At 39.8% G+C, this 23,957-nt stretch overlaps 1 protein-coding gene across 2 annotated transcripts in view; it reads right to left on the bottom strand.

Moving 5' to 3' along the window:
- Nucleotides 1–1,116: 1,116 nt before the first annotated feature.
- LOC122789929 (ubiquitin-like protein 3) overlaps nucleotides 1,117–23,957 on the bottom strand; it is a 363,360-nt gene continuing 340,519 nt past the window's right edge. For both annotated transcript variants that reach the window (XM_044057402.1, XM_044057403.1), the window contains exon 5: nucleotides 1,117–1,859. In XM_044057402.1, the coding sequence (XP_043913337.1) occupies nucleotides 1,807–1,859 (53 nt within the window). In that variant the 3' untranslated portion in view covers nucleotides 1,117–1,806. The remainder of the gene's footprint in view (nucleotides 1,860–23,957) is intronic.

Genomic DNA, 23,957 nt, shown 5'->3' with positions numbered 1-23,957 from the left:
CTTCATCAGAAGGGGATACTTGTATAAAGAAATGAGGAAGAACTTGTGCAAGTGGTGGCCATTTCTGAGTGCTGCTTTGCTCTGGGTGGGATACTGGGATACATACAACAGCAACAGCAATGACAAAAGGAAATGATACTCCTACTTTCACTGTACTAGCATACATCAGTATTGTTACCTTTCACAGAGATAAGAGAAAAATGCATAATGAGCACAGCGTCTGTGTTCTGTTTCTGTACTTCAGAGATCTGTCCAGTAGACTCAGATGTCACAAGTCAAGCTCCTAGAACATGTATGCAAACTGAAATAAAAATAAAAAAGTCCCAACAGAAAAGTAGTTTCACCGATTTAATAGCACAAAACACAAATATCCCAATGACTGAGCGCTTTCACCATGAGAATGGCTTCAATCAGAGTAACCTTGGTTGGTACAAACAACATTTAAATACCCCATCCCCTACCTGCTGACCAATCCACATTAAATGATATTGCAAAAATAAAAAAAAAAACAGTTGATTATACATGAAATATAAAAACACGATAGAACCAAAACACAAGATAAAAATGCACTTGTAGGGATGCACTTGTATTAAATCGGTGAAACCACGTTTGTGTTGGGACTTTTTTATTTTTATTTCATTGTTTTTTGCTTCGTTGGAAGACTTGGTGTTTTTGTGATGTATGCAAACTGCTTTCTGTGCACAATAATGGGTGTCATAAATGCCACCATGGTATATTTGCTTTTTATATATTGGTTCTTAAGTTTCATGCAGCCTAATCATTTGGCATAACTAAAACTAAATGCAAGAAAACAGGCTTCCATATTATCTAAGGATGTCTGCCTTATACTGCATATGTGACAGGCTGGCATACTCATCTTGTACATTAAATACAGATTGAAAATGTTTGTGCATTGTATCTGTGCTACATATGTTTGGTTAACAATTTGATCTTATTCTACATCTTCTTCTCAAACTATTCTTTACATTTGCATATTTTCCCCACAGTACTGGTCTGCATTTTCAAAGCTCTGCTTCTACACATCATCAAATACATTCTAAAACTTTGTGAACTTTTCATGCTATATTTCACTTGCAGTATGGAAAATAACAGACAATAGTTTAAAGTGCTTTAATCAGACCTCACTTACAAAATCATGCTCCATACAGTGATAAACCTTGAGAAAGTATCATATGAAACAGAAATACAACAAAGACATACTGCAACTCTAGGATGGTAATGGCAAACAAAAACAAAGGATCAGATTCTTATGTGGCATGCAGTCTCCATCATCCTTCAACCAAATTTCAGAGATTACTTTCTGCAACTGTTAATTTAAGGTATATAACATGAATAGCTGTTTTCAGTGACCATTCCTTTACCCCCTTTCAAAATACATCTGAGTAGTCTGAACCAAACAACGAATCTGAGTTTGATGAAAAAAAAATCACCAAAATTTGCTGCTGAGATTAGTCTGTCATAAAATTTGATGAGTTTAAAGTGGAAACTCCTTCTGTTAACAAGTCACCAACAGACCTGGATAAATCAGAGAGAAAAGCAGGTTCAAGTCTGCCAGGTTTTGCATTTAATTTTAACAGCTTTGGTTTCATGCCTGCCATTCTCCATAGGCAAAAAATAGAGCATTATTCCTCCCTCATTAACAGAGAAATCACTCAAAATGCTGGAAAAGTCTAGGATGTAGTAGCTCAAATGTCCACCTACAGACATATGCAGGGGGTGCAGAATAACAGTAAGGATTTCCACTGGTCTCTGGATAACGGTTCTAGAATTAACAATGCTAATTGGTTACAAAAGTAAACAGCAGCTGCTTTCTGTAGTCTTATCACGATTTCTTTGACCTGTTAAAATAAAACAAATATAAAAGCATGAATAAAACAAATGCCAGCCATGTTTCATTAATGTTTTACTAGCTAGTCCATCTTTCATATTGCAGTACACATGACATACTTGACAAGCATGCAAAAAACAGAATACAGACTTGCCATGAACTGGTTTTAGAACAACTTCAGCATAGATGTTAACATCAGATGCCCAAAGTTGGAAAGGTCACTGCCACCTTATCCTTGATAGCTTAGGTACTACCTTTCATGAAAAATAGCAGGGATTTCCATCTGGAAAAAGCTTTAAAAGATTACAAACACATATCCCTAGTTTCTTAGAACTTCTACAACATACGCACGTAAATGAAATCTGCTGTTTCTGATAAGGAAATGTTGCTTGTAGTTCATATTATATGTGCAGATATCTGTATCTACATCTTGCTATTTAAATATTTACTTGCATATGTATATTTATATTTATGTAAATCCTCTGGTAACTTCCAAAAGCTCCGTAAGTCAGGTCAGTGAATAGATGAGAAATACCATGGCAGTCTTATAATAATGAAAGTACAACCATGCATATACATACTTGTGTCAATCTGCATATCCATATACTAATTTATAAATGACTGACACAATCAGGTTTCTCTGTGTTGACCAGGTGAAAGTTGTAATTTAAATAGTAATAGCTTAAACCTTTTAGAATATTACACTAGTAATGGAACATGTAAATAAGTAAATAACTGAGGATCATAAATGCAATCCTTGGAACAGTCACACTGAAGGGGGACTATAGAAAACAATGGGTATGAAGTCTGAAATTGCATTATAGACTATTTTATTTTATAATTACAAACAATGCAGACATAATGTAAACATAACATACTCCTAGACAGCTGTTACACCTTACTAAGACTAAACGATTAATGCAAGAGTTAATTGCAACTTTAATACAAACAACATTAGTCTAGTACACCCAAGCCAAGAAATCTAATACAGACTAATTAACCTGATAGACACTAACAAATCTAATACAGAATATATCCAATGCCAAATGTATTTTATAAGATAAATTAACCTACAATTATAAACGACTGTGTGATGCCCATGTGCACTGGTCAAGCAATCAAGGAGCCTCAATCCTCACCATTAACACCAGTGAGGGGAGTCCACATTGGGAGGATAATAAGTACACACACAGTAAAGTACAATTTCCCTTAAGAGCACACAGAGATCACAGTAAGTCTGGGGCTGGTTTCTCCCTTTCTCTCCAGATCCCAAATAAGACTCCCCATTGGCACAGCTATAGAGTGGGGTCCTTAGCCAGGGTCCCAAGCCAAGTCCTCCTAGTACTCTCCCTGTCCAACCAGTGTTTCATGTCCCTGCCCAAGTAGCTGATAAACACACACATACACTTTGAGATATGATCTATATACAACCACACAGATACTACTTGGGAAGGCTGGCACAGGTTCACTAGCTGTGCCCCGTCTGTCCAGGCTACAAGGTAGTAATCACTGCCACCAGGACCCTTACTTATCAGTTACTAAAAAGGCCCTTAACAAAGACTGTCCAATTATTACTGTGCAAGATTATTATTCAATTAGTAAGTGTGACCAGAACTTTTTAAGGCTTATTGGAGTAGCTTGGCCAGTATCACTAAATACATGCAATGTACTCTAGAGCTTAAAGTATCTCTACACAAAAAGCCACAGTTGAAAGGTTTAAAAATATTTAATAATAAATAATGAAGAACACAAGACAATTCTTCTTACTACACAGTGCTAGTCAAGAGTTCAGAGATCACAGGAAAGCTTAAAATAATGTAGTAGAATAGTTCTGACATCAATACAGAAAACAGCTAGTCTAAACTTACTACTTTATATCTATTTCTGAAGAGAAACACTAAAGTCTAAGATCCTACTTACATATACACAGAGCAAAGCAAGCGCTGGTGAGTGGTCAGTTCTGAAGACAAATGCAAAATGCTCTGACTCTCTCTCTCTTTCTCTGTGTCTTTACATTGATAACACAGTACCACTGACTCATTTCACATTTCATCATTATTCTCTGTTATCCAGACTAACAGAAACTCAGAGTGTAACATCCCTTTTGATCTTGCAGCTGGTCAGGAAGCCAGAGCAATAAAAGACATTATACATGTAAATTCTAGCAATTAACTCTGGTCTCAAAACAACAGGAAGAATTCCTTCATTCAGACATCTCGGCTCCGAGTTTTGAGATCAAACAATTATACAATGCTTGACTTATCAGCTTTCCTTCAGCAGAGAGCAATGTGGTTACATTTTTGAAGTTCAACATTTACCATCATTTTCTTACATTTAAGAGAACAAGCATGTGGCTTACATTAATATTTACAAATGACAGAGTTATCTACAAAATATTATCTAGCTAGGCTGGCAGCCTTCACATATCTTCCCCCTAGAGAACCCTAGCTACTTTTTCAAGTGACCCTTAAGAAACATTGCTTGAGAGGATTAGGTCTATTTGAGTATACCTTACCCCATTCCCTGTGTTGAGAGTCCATCTGCGTTGTCATTGCTAATCCCACTGCGGTGCTGCACTGACATATCATATACTTGCAACCCTAGGCTCCATCTTAGCAGCATGGCATTTTGCTGGCTGGCTCTGTGTTACCATGTTAGGGAACTGTAGTCTGTAACTACAATGAATTTTCTTCCATACAGATAAGGCTGAAGTTTCTGCAGTGCCCACACTATGTCTAGACAATCCTTTTCTACAGCTGCATAGCATTCCTCCCTGGGTTGGAGCCTACGACTGAGATAAACCAATGGGTGTTCTTCTCCCTCTGAAGAAATCTGGCTAAGTACAGCCCTCACCCCATGGTTCAAGGCATCCACCAGCACAAATTCTTTACTGTAATCTGGACTGGCTAACACAGAGGGTTCTCCCAAAGCTTCTTTAAGCTTCTGGAATGCCTGCTCACATGCTGGGGTCTACACTACCTTACCTGGCCTATTTTTCCTTGTCAAGTATGTGAGGGGAGCAGCTATGGTACTATAACTGTGGATGAACATTCTGTAGTACCCTGTTGTCCCTAAGAATGCCCTCACCTGCTTTTTGGTAGCAGGTGCATGCCATGCTTGAATGACTTCCACTTTGGCAGGTTCTGGCCTGATCTTACCACTCCTCACTCTATGTCCCAGGAAGGAGAACTCTGCCATACCCAACTGACATTTGCTCAGCTTAATGGTCAACCCTGCCCTCTGTAGTCTGCCCAGCACCTCCCTGACATGTTGAAGGTGCTCTTGCCAAGAATGGCTGTAGATGGCAATATCATCTAGGTAAGCAAGGACAAACCCTCCTGCTAGGATGTGATCTACCAGCCTCTGGAAAGTCACTGGGGTATTTTTCATCCCAAAGGGCATCTTTGTGAACTCATACAAGCCAAAAGGAGTCACAAAGGCTGACTTTTCTCTAGCACTGGGAGTCAAGGGCACCTGCCAGTAACCCTTGGTAAGATCAATGGTTGTAAGCTACATAGCCCCACCCAGCTGCTCTAGGGCCTCATCTGTCCTAGGCATGGGGTAAGCATCTGACTCTGTGTGGCTAATTTCCTGTATTCCACACAGAACCTGGTGCTGCCATCCTTCTTTGGCACCAGCACCAGTGGGAAGGCCCAGGGACTGTTGGACTCTTGAATTACCCATAGTTCTAACATTTCCTGTACTGTCTCCCACAGAGTCTGTTTGACTGGCACCCTATAAGGGGTCTGCCTAATAGGCCTTTGGGGTCCTGTATCCACCTGGTACTGCAACAGGTGGGTGCAACCTGGTTTCCCAGTGAACATGTCCCCAAACTCCTGTAACACTGCTCGGATTTCTCGAACCTGGGTAGGGGATAACTGCTGGGACACTGCTACCTCTTCCACTGAGGTGTCAGTCCGAGCCTCACTGAGGAGATTAGTCACCAGATCTCCATCAGACTCCTCCTGCAATCCACTGCAAATACTCAGCACAAAGGCCTCCCTATCACGGTAAGGTTTCATCATGTAAACATGGTACAACTTGTGCCCTGCCTCCTGTCTAGCAGTACCACCATGTAGTTAACATCACTTACCTTTCTTACCACCTTGTAGGGTCCCTCCCAAGTTGCTTGCAGCTTGTTGTGTCTGACAGGAATGAGAACCATTACCTGCTGCCTTACAGCATACTCTCTAGCTCAAGCAATCCTGTCATACCATACCTTTTTCTGTTGTTGGGCTTCTGTCAGGTTCTCCTGGGCCAAACCCATGAGTTCCCTGAGCCTTGTCCTGAGGTTTAGGACATATGCCACAACAGACTCCTTGTGAGGTTCACACTCACCTTCTCACTCATCATGAATTAAATCTAGAGGTTCCCTCACCCTATGCCCATACAACTCAAAGGGTGAAAAACCTGTGGATTCCCAGGGAACCTCTCTGCAAGCAAACAGATGAGGCAACTATTCATCCCACTCCCTCTTAAACCGGTCTGCAAATGCCTGTAGCATGGACTTGAGTGTAGAGTTTAACCTCTCAACAAGACCATTAGTCTGGGGATGGTAGGAGTGGTCTTCATGTGCTTCACCCCACAGTACTTCCACAGACAAGCCAGCAGGTCTGACATGACATTGGCACCTCTGTCAGTCAGTATTTCTTTTAGGAAACCTACTCTGCTGAAAATCTCTAACAAAGCATTTGTCACCTTTTCTGCCTCAGTGGAGGACAAATCCACTGCCTCAGGTTATCTTGTAGCATAATCTACTACCTCTAGGATATACTTTTTCCCTGTTGAACTTGGGGGACTCAGAGGCTCCACAATATCCATAGCTACTCTCCGAAATGGCTCCTCAATCACAGGTAAAGGCATCAAAGGAGCTCTCACCTAGTCTCCTGCCTTGCCTATCTTTTGGCACTGTGCACAGGTCCTGCACTACCCAGTTACATCTCTGGAAATTCCAAGCCAATTGAAGTTCTGCATAATATGTCTCTTTGTACATTTTATGCCCATATAACCTACAATTGGTATATCATGGGCTATGGCTAGAAACACCAGATGATAGGCTCTAGGCACTACTGTATTCTCTCACCTTCTAGCCCTCCTTCAGGGGTCTACTCGCTATACAGTAACCCTTTGTCCCAGTATACAGATTCCCCCTTCCCTTGAGAATCAGGTCCCTCACTAGCTACCTCTCTCAGGCCTTGCAATGTAGGGTCTGACAGCTGAGCCTATCTCAACTCTCTCTTTGTAACCCTCCCCAGCTCCCCTTCCACAGGAAGTCTGGTATCCTTTGACAGCTGTGCCTCACTGTCAGCCTGGGTACTACTACTCACCTCTACCCTTGCAGTCCCTCTGTCCAAGGGAACATCAGTACCCACAAGCAGCTGTGGCTCACCTTCAGTCTCACTGCTACAGGGTAGCTCCCGACCTGAAGTAAGCACTTCACCAGTCCTGGCTGCAAGTATACGCTACCAGACCGGCATGCTTATCTCCTAGCCTGACTGCGTGTAACTGCATAAGCACATGGTACTCCCTCATCAAAATCCTTCCTTATCAGGACATCTGTACCCATGTTGTCTCAAGACAATCTACTATTGGCATTTTGTATTTCCCACTTACTGGCTCCCTCACCTTTTGTTCCCCACCTTGTTTCCATGGACATCTGTAAGCCACATGGCCCCCACTGATTGCACTCAAAACACTTAATCCTAGGTCCTGTATGTGTACCTGGACTAGTGGCTTCCCCTGCTACTGACATATTCTGTTGGGGCAGTCTGGACTGCCCACTATGGGTTCCTTTAGATCCATGAGCAGTACTTGGGGTCCTTTTCCTGTGCAGGGATGCCCTGCTTGCTAGGTATAGGTCAAGCTTCTTCCCCAACTCATCTGAAGTAACATATTTTCTATCAGCTAACCAGATCCTCATGCCCTCAGGCAAAGTGGTAAGGGCTTGTTCCCTCACCAAAAGGTCTGCCAGCCCTTCAAAAGTGGTGACCTGACATCCACTCATCCACCTATGAAAATAAGTGCTCAGTTCAGCAACATATTCACACACACTTTCATCTGCCTTGCATCTATGCTCACAAAATGTTTTCCTATAAGTCTCACGTATTAGCTTAAAAAATTCTAACAGAAAAATCTTAACAGCATTATAGTTAAAACAGTCAATGTCAGACATTTTGGACAAAATAGTTACAGCTTTACATGGAGCAAGGGGGTCAAGAACTGTACCCAGACCCTTTGGTCAACATCATACTGTTTATATACTCTGAAACATATGAATGAAACTATCAACATTAACCCCCTCTGTAAACTGTAGAAGAAATTTACTGACCTTTTGTGCTTCTGGGGTCTGGTTACTCCCTTCCACATTACCTCCATGACTCTGGAGAAGAGTCAGCATCTCCTTTTCATGCTGCCTCTGACGCTCCTTTTCCACAACTACCAATTCCAAATGCCTGGCCTCCAACTCAGGTGTCTTTAGCTCCAGATGGATTTTTAAGTCCTCTGCACAAAGGTGCAGCTGTCCATTCCCTGAGTGTTGTACATCTCCACGGCCAGTCTGATCATCCTCCTGGTTGTTGTTTTCTGATGCAGCTGTGACCAAAGCTGCAATTATGTCTGCCTCAGTCAGGTTTCCTTGCACCAGTCCTTTAGCCTGGCACATCTCAGCCAACTGGCTCCTTGTCAACTTTCCATACTCCTTTGCTAACATGCTTGGCTGCTCTCCCTGACTTACTAAGCTCACAAAGAAATAACACAATTGTGATCTGAACTCTGAATATTCACTGTGTGGCTGATTTAGAGTACAAAAACACCTTCAGTGATCACTGTACACAAACTACAGGAATTCACTATCCACACCACTACAAGTCAATTAGTATGTGCCCACCAATTAATATGTGGTGTGGATATCCCACCACTGCCAAACAATATGTGATACCCGTGCACTGGCCCAGCAATCAAGGAGCCTCAATCCTCACCACTAACACCAGTGAGGTGTGTCTACACTGGGAAGGATAACAAGTACACACACAGCAAAGTACAATTTCCCTTAAGAGCACACAGAGATCACAGTCTGGGGCTGGTTTCTCCCTTTCTCTCCAGATCGCCAATAAGACTCCCCACTGGCACAACTATAGAGTGGGGTCCTTAGCCAGGGTCCCAAGCCAAGTCCTCCTAGCACTCTCTTTGTCCAACCAGTGCTTCGTGTCCCTGCCCAAGTAGCTGATACACACATACATACACACACACACACACATACACACACACACACACACACACACACACACACACACACACACACACACACACACATACACACACACACATACACTTTGAGATATAATTTATATACAACCACACCGACACTCCTGGGGAAGGCTGGCACAGATTCACTAGCTGTGCCCCTTCTGTCCAGGCTACAAGATAGTAATCACTGCCTCCAGGACTCTTACTTATCAGCTACTAAAAAGATCCTTCACAAACTGTGTCCAATTATTACTGGGCAATATTATTATCAAATTATTAAGTGTGACCAGGACTTTTTAAGACTTATTAGAGTGGCTTGGCCAGTATCACTATATGCATACAATGTACTCTAGAGCTTAAATTATCTCTACACAAAACAGCCACAGTTGAAAGGTTTAAAAATATTTAATAATAAATAAGAACACAAGACAATACCTCTTACTACACAGTGCCAGTTAAGAGTTCAGAGATAACAGGAAAGCTTAAAATAATACAGTAGAATAGTTATGACATCAATACAGAAAACAGCTAGTCTAAACATACTATTTTCTATCTATTTCTGAAGAGAAACAAGAATGTCTAAGATCCTACTTACTTACAGACAGAGTAGAGCAAGTACTCGTGAGTGGTCAGTTCTGAAGACAAATGCAAAATGCTCTGATTCTCTTTCTGTCCTTAAATTGATAAAACAATATCACTGACTCATTTCAGATGACATCATTCTCTGTTTCCCACGCTAACAGAAACTCAGAGTTTAACAGCCCTTTTAATATTTCAGCTGGTCAGGAAGCTACAGCAATAAAAGACATTATACATGTAAATTCTAGCCATTAACTCTGGTCTCAAAACAATAAGAAGAATTTCTTCATTCAGACATCTCGGCTCCGAGTTTTGAGATCAAACAATTATACAATGCTTAACTTATCAGCTTTCCTCCAGCAGAGTGCAATGTGGTTACATTTTTGAAGTTCAACATTTACCATAATTTTCTTGCATTTAAGATAACAAGCATGTGGCTTACATTAATCTTTACAAATGACACATTTATCTACAAATTCCTATCTAGCTAGGCTGGCAGCCTTGACAGGATGGATAGAGTCAGAGCACACAACACTGACCCACATTCATTATAACTGTAAGTCACAGAGTCCACAGTGAGAGATGTCATCAGAATTAGTGACAGACTCAAGGCAATCACACTGCAGTGTAAGGATATTAGAATCATACCTCTCAACCTGGAAGCATTAAAAATCTGGACAAAGGCCCATGAAAAATCGTACATATCTGTATGCTGATATAAAATTTACATACATAATTATGTAACCCCACCCACTCCAATGGAATTGTGGGATACCAACTTTCAAATGCAAACTGAAGAAGAGACAACCAAAATATGGTCCCAGCCCAGACCCTGTAGTAAATGGTAACGATTCTTTTTTAATGTGTAGCAATGTTGTTTACCGGGAAGGGAGAAGATGATGAACCTTAGGATTTTGTTTTTGGTGACTTGCAGTATGTGAGTTTTGTGGTAAAAGTAGGGCATTTAATGGTAGGCAATACATTGTAATCTTAGCAAAAGAATATTATAGTTTGCCAAGACCTGCAAACACCATTGTCCATGGCCTACTGATCAGTGGTGTAGCTTGAGTTTGTGCCACCCGAGTCTGTCTTCAAGTTTGCAGAAATACTAATAAACATCTGCTAAACAAAGCAATACAGTCTCACAATGAAAATAGACTTAGCATTAAAACTTCTCTGCCCTTGAAACTCACATTCATTGAAACAGCATTGAAACCCACATTCAAAGAAAATGCATCTGGCTAGTGGCAGATAAAGATTACCTTTATTCATAGCATTGTCCCCTTGCACACGGAACATACATGTGTTCTTTGATACACCTTCCTGATTGTATTAAATTACATTCCTTGTATAATACAGCACACTTGTTAGAGTGTGTTTTAAATGTATTGTTTTGGACATTTTTCCAGTAAGCAATATAACAAAATGCATGAACTAATAATGAAGAAACTGCCCAATTCAGAACATTTCCATCATAAAAGTCTACTCAGTCTCAATCTTCTACCATCCACCAGTATCAGTAAATATGTACAATCTCTGCAGAAGTAAAAGTCATCTAAATAATTCCACATTAAAGATATCTTAACTAATGAAGAGGTTGCTGCTAGCAAACAACTTAATATTTCATTGTTTCATCTACAAATAAAGTGCCCGTTGCCCTTGAGGAATAAATTGTTTATGTTACATTAAAAAATAAGCTAGTAATACTGCAATAGGAAATGGATGTCAAACTGATAACAGGTTCATAGTTACTAGGTAACTCCACCAAAAAGGACATTCTCAGGACTGCATCATATACCACCTTTAAAAGTACAACACAGTACAGTATCAACAATCCATCTACATACTGTGGGAGTAGAACTCACATCCTTCTGCATCAAAAGCAAGCAATCTACCTGTTGTGCTACTAACAACACAAACAGACTTGGCAGAAGCAGCACTAAACTCCTCTCCCCCTGAAGAACTATGCAGCACAAGAAATCTGGAAAAAGCCAAAATTTATTGGGGGGGCCAAAACCAGGGACATATTTTAAACATTGCTTGTATAATCTTCAAATAGTTGATACACACACACGCACACACTAATACCTGCCATTAAGTCAAAGCATGTTAATCACACATACATTTAAAGCAGTAATGCCAGAATGCCTGCCATTAAGTCAGAGCAGTAATACCAGAATGCCTACCATTAAGTCAAAGCACGTTAATTACACACACACACATTACACACACACAGACACACAGACACACACACACACACACACACACACACACACACACACTTAAAAGAATAATGCCAGAATGTCTGCCATTAAGTCAAAGCATGTTAATCACAGTTATTCTCCTGCTGTTAAAGCAGTAATGCCAGAATGCTTGCCATTAAGTCAAAGCACTTTGACAGCATTTTCTTGGAGACCTTCTTTCTGCTGTTAAAGCAGTAATGCCAGAATGCCTGCCATTAAGTCAAAGCATGTTAATCAGTTATTCTCCTGCCATTAAAGCAGTAATTCCAGATTGCCTGCCATTAAGTCAAAGAAAGCACGTTAATTACAGTTATTCTCCTGCCGTTTCTGCATCACACCAAATGCCTGCTGTTTCTATAAATGTAAAAGCCTGCAGCCGTTCTCTCACACATATAAGTTTAGCAAAAGGAGGAGGAAGCCTGCAGCTGCCATTTCTCAAAAGTACTGGCTGCAGCCTGTAGCTAATCGCACTCCTGCCATTTCTCTATCACACACAAATGTCAAAAAGTTTCTATAAATGTAAAAACTTTTCTGCCATTTCTCTATCACACACAAATGCCATTTCTCTAAATGTAAAAGCCTGAAGCAGTAGCACCTATGAACGTTTCTCTAAAATGTAATCACACTCCTACCATTTCTCTATCAAACACAAATGAAATTTCTCTAAATGTAAAAGCCTGCAGCTGTTCTCTTGCATGGACATACAAGTTTAGGAGGAGGAAGTCTGCAGCTGAGGTTTCTCAAAAATACTGTCTGCAGCCTGTAGCTGTTATCCTGTTAAGCACCTATGAAAGTTTCTCTAAAATGTAATCACACTCCTGCTGTTTCTTTATCACAGTCATACACAAATGCCTGAAAATTTTCTCTAAATTTAAAAGCCTGCAGCTAAGTAAATAAGCGTTTCTCTCGCACATATGTTTACTTTACAGTTTTTACCTGGAGGAGGAGCCAGGGAAGAAAGATGTGCTCTGCACTGCCTGACCACAGGTGATGTCATTGCGCACGGCCTGCACGTGATGATGTCAGGAGTAAAAAATTAAACAGGAAATTCGGAACTTAAAGGGGCCACGTGGGAATTCATGGCACCCCAATATTTTGCCTTCAAAACTGGTATTTACCGAGAAATTCAGTATAGTTGAGAGGTATGAGCAGAATTCCTAATCTCAGCCTATGTCCCATAACAAGGTTGTGACAGCAAGGAAAAGAGTACATTGAAACAGTAGTTGCAGGCCTTACTAGATAAAGCAGGCCAACATGAGCTGGTTTTGATAACTGGGGACCTGAATGCATGGCTTGGGATAGAAGACAGAACGGGATATGAGGATGGCATGGGTCCACATGAATAGGACAAGAGGAAAATAGGAGGAGAGGCCATTCGAGACTTCTATCTGGCAAATGACTTCAGGGTGGCCAATATGTGATTCAGCAAGACAGTCATAAGATCACATACAAGAATGGCCAACATGCAACTAAGGTAGACTTCCTCCTAGTACGGAAATGGCACTGGAACAGAATCAGAGATTGCAAAGTCAGCCCCAGTGAAAAAGTAGGACTACAGCATAAATACTGACTGCCACTCTCAGCTGCAAGCAGTGGTCAGAGAAGGCTCTAAGGTCAACAGAGACTGGATAGAAGACTAGAATGCTGACTAGAGGAAATTACAAGAGTTTGAGGAAATACTCAGGGTTCTAGTACCTCAGGAAGAGAAAGCTAGTGGAGCTGAAGAAGAACTGCAGCTACTCGAAATAGCATATGTGAGGACTATAGAACAGATATGTTGCCGAGCCAGGTATGGAAATAAGGAACATAAGGAAAGCTGGTGGTGGAATTCAGAAGTCCAGGACGTCATCAAAAGTAAGAAAGAGTGGAGGAAAATGTGGGAGTCAGAAAAGATGGACCACAATAAGATGGAATACTGGGTGGTTACCAGACGATAAGAGAGCAGTTGCAATAGCAAAAACAAGGCATTAGAGTGGACTTGACCAGTTTCTGGAAAATGGCAGAAAGAAACTATCAGGTTGTAAGGCAAAAGCAGAAATATAAAGAAGATAGTCATGAAACACCCTTTATAAGGGATGCCAGAAACAACTTGTTCACCAGACCACATATCAAAGGCAGATGGAAGGACTACTTTCAGCAGTTTCTAAATGAAGGAAACCCCACAGTAGCTCTATTACCCAGAACAGAGACCACAGCGAAAGTAGAGGAGAAGCCCACCCTAGATGAAATAAAAGAATTAAGGAAAATTAAGTAATGGAAAGCAGCAGTCCTAGAAGATGTCAAGACATATATAATTAAGATGTCAGATGAGATGGGAAGAAATTGTTCCAAAGGGTACTCAGAGCAGTATGGAAAGAAAGGCAAACCCAACAGGACTGGAGAATAAGCATTCTAGTGCCAGTGTACAAGAACAATAAGCATTTTAGTGCCAGTGTACCAGAACAAATGTGACTCTATAGAGGTATCAACCTTCTGTCACACTGCATGAAAGTTCATGACAGGGTGACTGACAAATGATTATGCAAAGTAGAAGAAAGTAAGATGGGAGATGAGCAGTTTGGATTCAGATCAGGATGCAGCATAACCGACCCAGTGTTTGCAGTGAGACAGACAGTTGAGAAGAAACTAGAAATGAGAAAAGAGTCCACAGGGGCTTTCTTGGATTTGAAGAAAGCACATGACAAGTTCCCAAGAAAGCTGATTTTGGCATTATTTGTATCATTCAAGTCCCAGAAACACTTGTAGAATTAGTTAAGGATATGTACAAGAACCTAATGACACGAGGACGTAAAGTGCTCAGACTTGGACAGGGGTTCTCAGTGACAGTGGGTGCAAATCAGGGTTCAGCTCTGAACCTTCTGCTGTTCTTACTTGTGATTAACTACATCAACTAAGTTGTTGTATGCAGAACACATGGCATTACAGGCAGATTCTGAACAAGAACTTAAACAAATGATAGGGGAATGTAATGTAAAACTGAATAGGAAGAAAGTGAGTACAGTTACGAATGTTGTAATGTCAGCTAATAGGGGAAATTAGAAGAAGCTAAAAATTGAGGCAGAAGGGAAAACAGTGGAACATGTTAACAATGCTTCCTGACTGCATTTGAATATTGTCCTCTGAATCCTTAGGTACCTGCATTGTTGTACTCTCTAGATCTTACTATATACACCAAGGGTTTCTATTGATTAATATGGCTAACTCATATAACTGTGTATAATCTATGTGTAACACTTTCCTCCTTATTACTAAACTGCTACCTCACTACCCTTTCTTTTTCTTCATTTACCAGCCTGTGACCCAGTACATCCCTGTACTAAATTACTAGACCTCATCCAACTGGAAGCCTCAACAAAGCCTCAACATATTTGTCCGAGCTGGAACCTTATTTATCACCTCCCTGAGAAGCCAGCCCACTACAAGACAGCGAAAGTATGTGTTACAACCGATCCTAGAACTTTGAGCTTATCCTAATGTTTAATGTCACTGCTAGGCTAGACAAGTTTACCTAGCAGGACTGCCAGCAGCCAGTCTATCAAACCACGAATTATCTAATCTCCTACACATTGCCCTACAACCAACCTCTCTCTCCCTCTCAGGTTGTAATATACCCCATATTGCCATTGCCAGATTCCCTGCAAGTGTATCTTCAAAGCTGCTTAGTGACTACACACTAACTGGCACCTCTCCTCTATCTGCAATTCTATTCCTACACTCATCTGCTGTACCATACCTCTATTTTCTACTCTCTTAGTCATTGCTTCTCTTTAACTCACTCTTTCTCACTCTCATACTGTCTCCTACACTTTTGCTCTATTGCTACCCTTTCTAACCTCCAGCTAGTCTCACAATCCTTCTCCCACCCTTTCTCATTTGTGACTTACCTGTTGAACTCACCCACTTAACAGATTGTTTTCCTTGAAACTCTACTCTTTTGTCTGTACCCGCTCCGTTCGCCCTGGGGGCTCACTCCGCTCCCCTACCCTACCCCAATTCCCACCCACCCCCAGTGATCCTACATTTATCCCTCCAATAGACACACCCACACCATATGTTACACCAATCATATACCTCCCTTCACTTCCACACCCATTCACACCTTATCACTCTTCCACCAATACTTCACCTATCCCCTACCTGTCTAATTAGTCCCTCCCACAAGAACTCCTCCTAACATACCCTCTATACCTCCCTCCAACCTTAAACACTTACCTCTAACACTAGTTCGCATCCCACCTAATCATGCCCTACCTACTACAAATACCATTACTTATCACACTCCTAACAACTCTATATACTACTTATCTCTTGTCTTCCTATGAAAAACCTCTTACCTACACCCTCCAAATTCCATCCAAACACACTTTAACACCTATAATACCAAACCAACCTACCTTTCAGACTAGTACTTCTCAACCTACCTACCCAAGTGCTAAATTCCATAGAATAGTTCACATTAAATATAACAAACTACAAACTAGACTAACAATTCACTTTTACTGTAAATCTCTCAGACCAAAATACTTTATATTTCTCCACACATTAAAAGATGGACATTCATCCTAATCCCGGCCCAACATCTATCCCTACCACCATAAATAACTCCCAAACCAAATATAACACTGGACCTCTTATCAACCCACCCAATTCTCTCACCATTGCTCATCTTAACATACATAGCATTTGCAATAAAATACCACATGTTCATGCCCTCCTTGATGTCCACCAATTTGATATCCTCTGCTTATCTGAAACATGGCCAAAACCCACAATAAAAGATATTGAAATCACACCTCCAGGTTACAGTATTTTTCGTGTTGACCGCACATTGAAAAAAGGTGGAGGTATAGCAATTCTCTACAAAGCACACATACAACTTAGTACCATTAATCTTAACCTACCTCTAGACTTCAGCAGTGAAATACTTATCTCAAAACTCCAGCTCAACAGACATAAAACTATAAATATTATATGCATCTATCTCCCCCCAGGTAACAACATTGGTATGCTTAAAAAAATACTCAATGGACTGTCTTCTCAACTCCCACAAGAAACCATAGTCCTAGGAGACGTTAACATTGATTGGAATTCATGTAACAATACAAACCCTTCCAAAGACATTACCCTTTATGGTTTCTCACAACCTATTAATTCACCCACCAGAATCAACAAACTAAATAAAAAAGAAAGCACCTTAGATTGGATACTAACTAATAGCCCTCACCAAATGTATACTGCAGGAACCCTCCCAGATGACCTTAGTGACCACCTGCTAACATACATAATCAGACATAAAATTAACCCAACCGTCCCTATCACTATTAGAAAAGTTCGCAGCAAAAAGCATTTTAACCCTGAACAATTCCAAACAGACCTTAAACAATGTAATTGGTCTCCTCTAAAATCCATCCCAATTAACAAAGCAGTTGAATACTTTAACTCTACATTTCTAACAATCCTGGACCACCATGCTCCTATGCGCTGTATTAGAATGAAAGCTAAACCTGCTCCTTGGCTCTCAAACAAAACTAGGCAACTAATCATACAAAGAAACAAATCCTGGGCCAAATGGCGAACTACTAAGAACTCCTTGGACCATGTAACCTTTCGACAAGAAAGAAATATCACAAAAAAGCCATCATACTAGACAAAAAAAAATTACTACCTTCACCTACAACAGTCCTTCCTCAAGGAACCTCAAAATTTTGGTCTACTATTAATAAACTTACTCATCCAGGAGAAACTATTACCCCCCAACCCCTTAGGCAGTAACCCTGACAATTTAACTGATATAGCAAATGCCTTTAACTCTTTCTTTACCAATACTTTCCAAACTCTTGCCAGCCACCTATCCCCCGATATCACTAATCTACAAACTCCCACCTCCAAAGTTCCCCCAGTATTCAAGTTAGAACCAGTACCCACATCATACATTCACCCCCTTCTCCAAAAACTAAAACCAACTACCCCTCAGCTGACAAACTCCCATCAGAATTCCTGCAAATAGCATCTAAAGCCATAGCTTATCCCATCTCCTTACTGATAAATAGAACCCTAAATGAAGGTATAATCCCATCCATCTGGAAAATTTCTCACATTATCCCATTACACAAAGGTGGAAACTCTAATGAAATGTCCAACTTTCGTCCCATAGCACTGCTCTCCCCTGTTGCAAAAATAATGGAAAAATGTGTCCACAAACAGCTTATGAACCACCTTCTCCTTCACAACCTACTGGCAAACTGTCAACACGGACTTAGACCTTTTCACAGAACCTCTACTGCCTTGCTTTCCTTTACAAACTATATCAACGAAAACCGCAATAATAATATCCTCTCCTCTGCAGTCTTCGTAGACTTATCAAAAGCTTTTGACATGGTTAACCACCATATCCTTCTACACATCCTAAAGTCCCACTCACTAAATCCACTATCCATGAACTGGTTCACACCCTACCTAGAAAACAGACAGCAGGCTGTACTTTGGAAAAACATTCTATCTAATCACCTACCTATCTCATTAGGTGTCCCACAAGGCTCCATACTAGGCCCTCTCTTGTTTTCCATTTACATCAATGACCTCCACTCAGCCATTCCACTCTCCACATGTATTCAATACGCAGATGATTCTACTATTGTCTGATCAGCCTCCTCTCTAGACGAACTACAATCCCAAACACAAAAAGCTTTTAATACAGTAGAAAACTGCTTCTCCAACCACTGCCTCTTACTAAAGGCTAAAAAAACTAAAGTTTTACTCTTCACACCTACCCAAAGGACTACCCCTTTACACTTCACCCTCACATCTAATAATGGCACCCTTATTTCCCCTGATCTGACCACTAAACTCTTAGGAGTCACAATTGACAATAACCTCAACTTTGACCCACACATAAATACCACAGTAAAAGTAGTCAACAGAAAATTAGGATCCCTCTATAGAATAAAACCATATCTAACACCATTAGCTAAATCCACTATAGCTAGAACTCATTTACTCTCAACCCTTCTTTATGCATCTCCCATCTACACTAACCTCGCCAAAAAGAACCTCAACAAACTAGCTATATCCTATAATAACATTGCCAGATTTGCTACTAGCTCCCCTTATAGAACTCATCACTGTCTTAATCTAAAAAAACTAGGCTGGCTTGAACTTCCAAATTTGATACAATTTCATCAACTCTCAATAACTCACAAGGCCCTTAATCAGCCCAACAATGCTCCCATACTCTCTAGCTTTATTACACCATATAGTAATCTCAAAAATTTACAATCCTCAAACAAAATCCTTATGAATATAACTAAATCTAAAAACTTAGCAGGTGATTTCTTGTTCTCCAACTCTGTTGGAAAAGTATGGAATCAATTACCACCTGATCTTACATCCCAGACCTCTCTCCCACTTTTTTAAAAGACATCTAAAACACTACTTCAATAACCACTGGTTATGCTCCTGTTGTAACCCTGACTAACAATTTATTGTCTCTGACCTTCTACCTTCTCTAAATACTAAACTCCTTAAAACACCTTAATATCCTTTTCTCTCATATAAATTACTATCAAACTAAGACCTACTAAGATTTGTTAAAAAAAAAAAGTTTTATTCTTCTATATTTTTACATAGAATTTATAATATAACTCTCTATTATAATTATAGCTGTTTAAAACTGTTTTTGATGTCATCATTATTGCTGCATAGGACTGTCTCTATGCTTTTTCTTACATTGTATGTTATTTCCTGGAGCTTTTCTCCCCGGGCCTCTACTGAAAATGGACATATATCCAGTTAGACTAGTCCAGTCAACAAATGTAAAATAAAATAAAATAAATAAAATAAAAATTTCAAGTGAAGAAAAACACAAACTACACCAGCAATACCAGCAGCAACTTCTTTTTGAATACAGCAACAGTGATCTGGGACCTCGACAATTCGCCTTCAAGGATCACAATAGTACAATTTCAGCTGCCTTAAATATCCAAATGTGCAGATAAAGGTGGTAATTGGGTGATTTTGGATAAACAGTTGTACTGTGAAATAACAGCTGATATATTAGTTTGTGAAGATGAATATAAGCTTTTATCTAGGAACCCAGTTATAAATTAGAATGAAGAACTGTTGGGATTGCTGGAAAGGGGAGAATGTTTGGATTTTTTTGACTGTAAAGATGTGAAAAAGTTACATGTTAAAAAAACAGTTACCCCTATTATGTATGCCTTGCCAAAGGTACATAGAAATTTAGAGAAGCCCCCTGGGAGGCCTATTATATCAGGGGTGGGCTCTTATTTAAGCAATGTAGGCAGTTTTCTTGACTTTCATTTAAAAAATATCTAAAGTTTCTGCACATATTTCGAATACACAAGATTTATTAAATGAGTTAGTAAAAATTGAATGGCAAGGTGATTATTATTGGATTACTGTCTATGAGATGGGGAAATTGAGGCTATTATGGACATGTTAGGTGCAGGCCCAAGAACAGCTTTTTTAGTTAACCAATTGGAATTCTGTTTAACCCACAATTATTTTTCCTTTGAGAAAAAAATGTTCTTGCAGTTGAAGGGTACAACCATGGGGGCTTCTTATGCGCCCTCATATGCTATCATATATATGGGATATTTTGAAAGTAAATTTATATATCCCACCTCCTTTTATAAGGATAAGGTGGTGCTTTATCGATGACCTTATCCTTATTTGCAAAGTAGATATTTGTGATATTTTGGAATTTTTTGAGACCCTTAACTGCAATGAACATGGTTTGACTTTTTCTTATGAATTTTGTAGAGAAACTATTAATTTTTTGGATGTGACATTGTATGGGGATGGTGAAGCTATTGGCTTTAAACCATTTAGGAAATTAACCTCAGTAAATATGTTCCTACATGCTACTAGCATGCATCCGGAACATTTGTTAAACTCTTCACCTAGTGCTGAATTCAAAAGAATTTTTGACCATACTAATGTTACGAGTCAGAAAATGGTGGAATTGGATAATGTAGAGAGGAGATTAAAAGAGAGAGGTTATGATGAGAAAAGATTATTGAGTTGTAAACAGGCAATATTAGGGGATGTTACACAAAAATCACAAGGCATGTTGGCTAGAAAATATGGAAATTTTGGAGAAAATAGTTCTCTTGTTAATAGAGATGTGGACAGAAATTATTTTATGTCACAAAGTTTTCTACTTTTTCTGATATGCTGGTTAGGATTATTAAAATATTTTGGTACATTATTTCTGAGGATGAAAGTATTGGTCACATTCCTCAAACACATCACATTTTCATTCAGCAAAGGAAAAAATTGGAAAGAATTATTGAATTATAATCTTATGGTGGGGTCTAACATGAATTTACCTATGGGTACCTTCCCCTGTGGTCATTGCAGTATTTGCAATAGGGTTAAAAACTTATCAGGAACTTTAATTAATAGGAAATTGTTTGATTCTAGATATTATTTTAACTGTAGATCGACAGGGGTGGTTTATATTTTGGGATGCTCATGCTCTGATATTAAATGGTATATAGGCCAGACTAAACGGATGGTGAAAATTCAAGTTTTGGAGCATCTTAGAGATATAAGAAATAAAAATGAATTGAGTCATATAGCTAACCATTTTCATGAAATGCATGGGGGTTTAATTTTTCTCAGTTCTTGCAAAACCTTTCTTGCCTAGAGGGGGTGATTATGTTGGTAGGTTATTGGAATTTTAGAAACTAGAATGATATTTAAATTTCAGACTCTAAGGCCTCGTGGTTTAAATCAAGAAGTTGGTATTTAAAATATTTTCAGGGTCTTGTCAGTTTAGTAAAATGTATTTATAGTAGGATGATTTTCATATGGTGTTTTGTATGGATTTTGTGTGGATTTATGTATATGAAGCTTTGTATTTTATATATATAATTCTTTATATGAATTCTGATATATATACATGTATAATATACTTTTAAATGAAAAAGTTTATTTAAAATTGTATTAATTAATAATTAATTAACTAATTGGACCATGTTAAGTGGCTGCTTGTATTTGGATATTTAAGGCAGCTGAAATTGTACTATTGTGATCCTTGAAGGCGAATTGCCGAGGTGCCAGATCACTGTTGCTGTATTAAAAAAGAAGTTGCTGCTGGTATTGCTGGCGTAATTTGTGTTTTTCTTCAGTTTAGTTTTGTTTGGTGTTTGATATAACAATTTCAAGTACCTGGGAGGGGTGGTTCAGGAGAAGGAATTTGGCAAAGTGTTAGGGGTAGTATGAGACAGAAGAATGACAACAAATCTGAAATGTAAGGTATACAGAACAGTGGTGCAACCAATACTACTATATGGTACAGAAATCTGGGCAGTGAAGGCAGAACAGCTGAGGAAACTAGAAGTGACAAAAATGAAGTGCCTGAGACAGGTGGTACAATGCACACTGTGAGACAGATGAAGAAATGAGGACATCAGAGCAGAAGCCCAAGTAGCTACAACTGCAGAGAAGGTCCAAGAGACTAGATTACAGTGGTTTGGGCACATGTGCAGGAATGCAGAAGATGATCTGCTGAAGAAGATTTGGGACAGACAGAAAAAAGCAAGAGAAAATACAGGCATTCAGAAGATAGATGGCTGGGTTGTGTAAATGCAGCCCTGCAACTGTCAGGCATGACTGCTGAAGATGGCAGATTGACATGGAATCAACAGAGATGGGAAACCTCGACCCTATGTACAAAATGGGAAAAGGGAGGTTGATGATGATGATGATGATGATGGTCATCCATGCTTGCTGATGTAAATATCTCTCCACAGACTAGGAAACATACACTTCCTCTTATGTACAGGCAAGCTTCCTGGACTTTCTCAACACAAACACCCTGGACCAGATAGTGCACACTCCAACCACGGACTAAAACATTCTGGACCTAGTACTCACCAACAAGGGAGAGCACTGCACCCCCTGTTTCACAATCTAATTGGTAAGGTCTGACCACAAATCTGTTTCCTTTGAAATAAATATCAATCTGGAAAACCCAAATAAACCCATAACAATTAGGAACAATTCTAAAGCAAACTACATCCTATTAAGTGATAGTTTGTCAAAATTCACAGCTTCCCCCAAGCCCTGGAAATACAGTTACCTATGCAGGAGTATTAATAGAAACCCTCTACAAACATGTAAATGGCTGCACTGAGGTTGTTGTACCAACAAAAAATTAAGCCCAAATCTAGCCAAAAACAAACTCCACTGGTGGAATCTTTATCTTAACACAATATATAATAAAACAAGTCATGGTCAAAACCAGAAAGAGCGACTCACATTAAGACAAGAGTTCTCTGATTCAACTAAACAAGAAACTAAGAGGCTAAGGACAATCACAAGGCCTTCTTCAGCTACGTCAGGAACTTTAAAGCTAACAATCATCAGAATGCAGAACTGGTTGTAAATGGCACCACCTTCACTGACCAGGGTGACATACTGAATCTACTAGCTAGCTCCAAATTCACTCCCCAGTGAAATCCCTTCTAGCATATCCCTTCCAACTATCAACAGGGACCAGGTCCTGGTGGCACTCCCTAAGGCCAAAAACACTGCTTCAGTGGGGCTCAGACAATATCGCCCAGGTGCCTTCTAAATAGCCTAAAACATGACCTAGCAGGGCCACTTGAGGTACTCTTCAACTATAGCTTTAAAACAGGTTACATGCCTGGTAAATGGAGGGCCAGAGTGGTAATCCTTCTTCATAAGGGTGGACCTAATCAGCTGAACCTGGGAACTACAGACCCATCAGCCTGACAAGTCTAATATGCAAAGTCATGAAACAAATTATCCTGAAAATGATCAACAAGGACACTGGCAACTTAGAGACACTGGACCCATTCCAGTTTGGCTTTATTAAGGAAATGTATTGCCTACTCAACCTGGTAGACTTCTTCAAGAGGATCATCAAGGCTATGGATGAGAGGAAATCTGTGCATACTGCCTACCTTTACTTGACCAAGGTGATCGATACAATACCCTACTCAGTTATCATTGACAAACTTTCAGAACTAGGCATAAATCCATATATAACT

This window comes from Protopterus annectens, chromosome 15.part0 (assembly GCF_019279795.1).
Source record: "Protopterus annectens isolate FY-2018-M chromosome 15.part0, PAN1.0, whole genome shotgun sequence".
NCBI lineage: Eukaryota > Metazoa > Chordata > Ceratodontiformes > Protopteridae > Protopterus > Protopterus annectens.
Note: the sequence above shows the minus strand (reverse complement) of the source record. Positions and strands in the feature narration are given on the sequence as shown.